The sequence below is a fragment of the Anarrhichthys ocellatus genome, unplaced genomic scaffold, assembly GCF_004355925.1.
Source record: "Anarrhichthys ocellatus isolate YVR2014 unplaced genomic scaffold, GSC_Weel_1.0 scaffold15, whole genome shotgun sequence".
Taxonomy (NCBI): domain Eukaryota; kingdom Metazoa; phylum Chordata; class Actinopteri; order Perciformes; family Anarhichadidae; genus Anarrhichthys; species Anarrhichthys ocellatus.
In genome coordinates this window covers 6,107,067-6,111,063 of record NW_022280045.1, presented here as the reverse complement: position 1 = coordinate 6,111,063, position 3,997 = coordinate 6,107,067, and the positions used below count along the sequence as shown (strand labels likewise).

Here is a 3,997-nt window from a genome sequence, read left to right as displayed (position 1 = left end):
CACACACACACACACACACACACACACACACACACACACACACACACCCTTTAGTGGCTACATTACAAGCTACATTCCAAGCCCGCCCATATTTCCGCAATCAAATGTGAAGGAATGTATTTAAATCCCCCTTGTAACTGTACACCACTGATATTCTGTTTCACAGGGAAACACACAAAATACAGAAGCTAAAGACATGTCGCAAGTCCTCACACACCGAGATGAAATTGAGGAGAAAATGATAACAGGAATTATGGCCATAACTATCAATATACCAAGGCTGTAATCTTTGTATCTTCAGCTGTGTTGCATTTGCAGCAGGATAACATGAATATAGACACACAGCGCACACTTTTTAAAAACAGAAATGTAACTTCTCACACATAACTGTATATGTTACACTGACGGAGTGCATCAAATGGGAACTAACACATAATGGTCATTATTAACAATAATGTGCTGAAAACAAACTCATTCATGATGAACAGGGTCTAAGCTGTTATTCTAATCACCTCTCAGTGTTAAATGCATGTCGCACTAAAGGCGGTTACTCATTTAGCCTACATAATGTCATGAGACTTTTTGTGAAGAGAAGAGAAAAATTGAAGAAACTTACTTTCCCAAGAGTCCCTTGCCTTTGGGCTGTGCCTTCATCCACTTCCACAGAGGGTGAGCCGTGTCTCCATTCACATCAATCTTATGGAAGAGGTCAAACTCAGCATTGTAACCTTTGGCAAATTCCTTAATCTCTGCATCAGTCCCTGGCTCCTTGATCACACCAAAAAAAAGTCAAGTTAGAACATTTGAAGTTTAAAGTTATGAATATAAATCTGTGTTGTCATCAGTTTAGCCTCGTTACCTGTCCTCCAAACTGGTTGCATGGGAAGCCCATGATGCGTAAACCTTGCTCAGCGTAGGAGGCGTGCATTCCCGCTAGCTGAGTGTAGTTTACCTTGGTCTTTCCTCATTTAGAGGCGACATTTACAATGATGCACACATTCCCTCTGGTCGGGAAAAACAAGAGGTTAAACTGGGAAAACAATTCTGGAGACGACTGCGTATTTGTGAAGTCTAAACACGGCAACTGCAAACAAATATTCCACTCTATACTGCTGTTCTTAATTTAATATAACAGCATTTAATGATACCACAAGGATGCATGGAATTATAATGTATATATGTTTTACCTGTATTTCTCAAGAGACACCTCATTGCCATCAATATCAGTGGCGTTGAACTCGTAGATTGACTTGGCACTCTGCCAGTCCATCGCCTGAGCACACTGCACAGAGAAGGGAACAAAATGAATGGTATGTAGGTGAGAGTGTGGTTGAGTAAGACGGCGGAAGATAAAAGTGTGTCGGCGCTAAAGTCCATGAAGGCAAACCAAAGGGCAAAAAGCTCAGGCCTGAGAAATACACAAGAAGACTTCAAGGAAACAAGCCAAGACAAGTAATTTAGTGTCGTGAATAATGTCCCCACCCTTGTATTGACATTTACAACAGGTTTAACATTAAAACCTGCATGTTAGTAACCTACATGCACGACTATCGTTTACATCTCTGCATTAAGACGTGGAAAATGAAAAGATAACACATAAAATGAGCTTCTCTTGATCTGATGTTAATTTAAATCAACTGACTTGAAGACTAACGAGGATTATAAGCAACTTGAACGGCATCTTTATCTCTTCCCGTTTTCAGAGCTAACGCTGCAGCACAGCCAGCTAGCTATAACAGCCACGCGTTCAGAATTGAAAAAAAAACGAGATATTTGTGTTGAACTGAGACCAGCTGGAGGGGTAAACCGTTAGCTACATCTGTTCGTGAGCCTTAAACTGACATCCAATGTCAGGCTTTACGCCTCGGGATTTTGTCTTTAACGCGAAGCTAGTGTCAGTGGCTTGGTCACCATCGGACGCATATGACCGTTACACCACATTTAAAGATAGAAACGGTTTACCCGACCTACATGTTGTTGTTCGTCATACAGGCAGAAGCAGATAGATTTATTTATTTTACCGCGGCACACATTAAGAGATAGACATATATTATCGTGCTCTACACACTTACCATACTTCTCTGTAGTCCTCTGCTCCCTAACAGACCTAACAACGCTATGGGTCTGCACAGCCTCATTGCAGCGACAGTGATGACCCCTATCACGTGATATGTAACCACGCCCACTGACTGACTTTTATTGACAGCCGACGTGGACAGCTTTTGGGGTTAACTAGTTCGCAAACAGTTGCTTATTTACACATCCAGAAGTTACAGAACAACAATATATTTAATTTCGATTCATGCTTCTGTCCTAATGATTGCAGTTCAACTCTCTTTTAGCTCTGTTGATGGTCTCCTCAACTCCTGAGGAAAATATATGCCCTTTTTTCTCTTAAAAAAAAAAAGATGTTTTAAGCAACAGGACAATGAGAGGACACTGACAGAATGACTTCCTTCTTTCTAGCAGCCTGAGTGTGATGTTCGTGCTCACCCACTCACTGGGGAGCAATCATGTGATATAATTACTTGGGGAATATGATATTTTGCCTAAACATGTTTGTGCAATAGATAAAGGGGCAGCTCCCTTAGAAACTTTAGACAGCAACAGAGAGCGGGCGTGTACACACTCATATGTGACTTATCTGATCTATCATACTCTTCACAAACCATGCAGATAAAAGTGTGTGCCAATGAAGATGTAAGGTTTAAGTGACACTGAGTGTTTTTATTTCCAATAAACACAAATATTTACATCGAATAATGTGGGAAATGTATTCATATTTAAGGTAACCCTAACCAAAAATCCTTGAGATTTGGAGCCCAGAGGAAAGGGAGTGTAGGGCTGACTTAAACAGACCTGGTGGAGGAAGAGAAACTTCAAGGAAGGGACGCACAGTGAGACCGTATTGAACGTGTTTACTCTCTCTATCTACCAGTCTACCAGGAATTGGGTAAATTAAATATATGAAAAATACAGGAAGAGTACTGCCAACATTTGTTGCTGCATACCCTTGTGGGTCAGTGCATTTCTTTATACAATACATAAACAGTTTAGAATAAGTTACTCACCGGGAATACACATGCAAGAATGATGCTTGGTTTTAACTTTTTATATTCATCTTAATTTCTGTCTAAAGGTTGAAAATACTGTAAAGTACTGATGTGTCCAAGTTAGGAAACTATAAATTCACTGTAGTTTTACTGTATCCCAATCCCCATCTGTTTGAAATCATCAAAGCTGTAGTTTTATTCTTTTTCCAACAGAGGGCACTATCTAACTATAGAAAAGATTGACGTCTTTGTGTACAGCATTAAAGTAATTTTGAGATTTTAGAAAGATGCATGATGTAGAGAGTTAGTTTTTGAAAAGAGGATGATGGATCAGGAGTTTGTCTGTATGAGAGCCATACCAAGTTAAACCAGTCTGGTGATTTGGATGTGCTATTCGGATATACACAAATTTATTCAAATTCACAGTTTCTTTTTTTCTTTTTACTGCACATAAATTAGGCCAATGACTAATTTACTTTCTCAGCCTTGTCCTGTGACATTGCTTTGAAATAGACTCCAGGGATGTGATGTCAGACATGGTGCCACAATTAAAGTCCTGTTAAAAAACAGCATTTTGCTTCTTTAATTGAATGTGTTCCCTGCTGAAACTGAATATTGGAATGGGACCTAACACACAAAGGAATCATTCAAAAGTGTAAAACCAACAGGTTATCAGTTGGCATACTTCAGTAAAGCAAGTTTATTGACAACATTTTCATGTATTTATAAAGTGCAAAGTATCAGATCATGTCAAGGAAACTATCCATGGACTTATCGCCGTTGATAAAAGAGGCTTTTAATGGGGTTTGACAAAACAGAGAAATGGCCACAGGTTTCCTCCTGACACATCCAGTTCACAGCCCCTAATTAAACACCTCACGTACAGCCAATTAAACTCAAATGAAAGGGGTTCTATTGTAAAAGACATCCGTACAATCAATGCG

The 3,997-nt window shown here is 39.6% G+C and overlaps 1 protein-coding gene across 1 annotated transcript in view; it reads right to left on the bottom strand.

The window, feature by feature from the left end:
• The window catches only part of LOC116387582 (phospholipid hydroperoxide glutathione peroxidase-like), a 4,031-nt gene extending 1,856 nt beyond the window's left edge, over positions 1 to 2,175 (bottom strand). The window contains exons 1-4 of the mRNA XM_031854833.1: positions 2,073 to 2,175; positions 1,188 to 1,282; positions 860 to 1,004; positions 617 to 768 (exon numbers count right to left, since the gene is read on the bottom strand). Of these exons, the coding sequence (XP_031710693.1) occupies positions 617 to 768; positions 860 to 1,004; positions 1,188 to 1,282; positions 2,073 to 2,138 (458 nt within the window). The 5' untranslated portion in view covers positions 2,139 to 2,175. The remainder of the gene's footprint in view (positions 1 to 616; positions 769 to 859; positions 1,005 to 1,187; positions 1,283 to 2,072) is intronic.
• Positions 2,176 to 3,997: the final 1,822 nt, after the last annotated feature.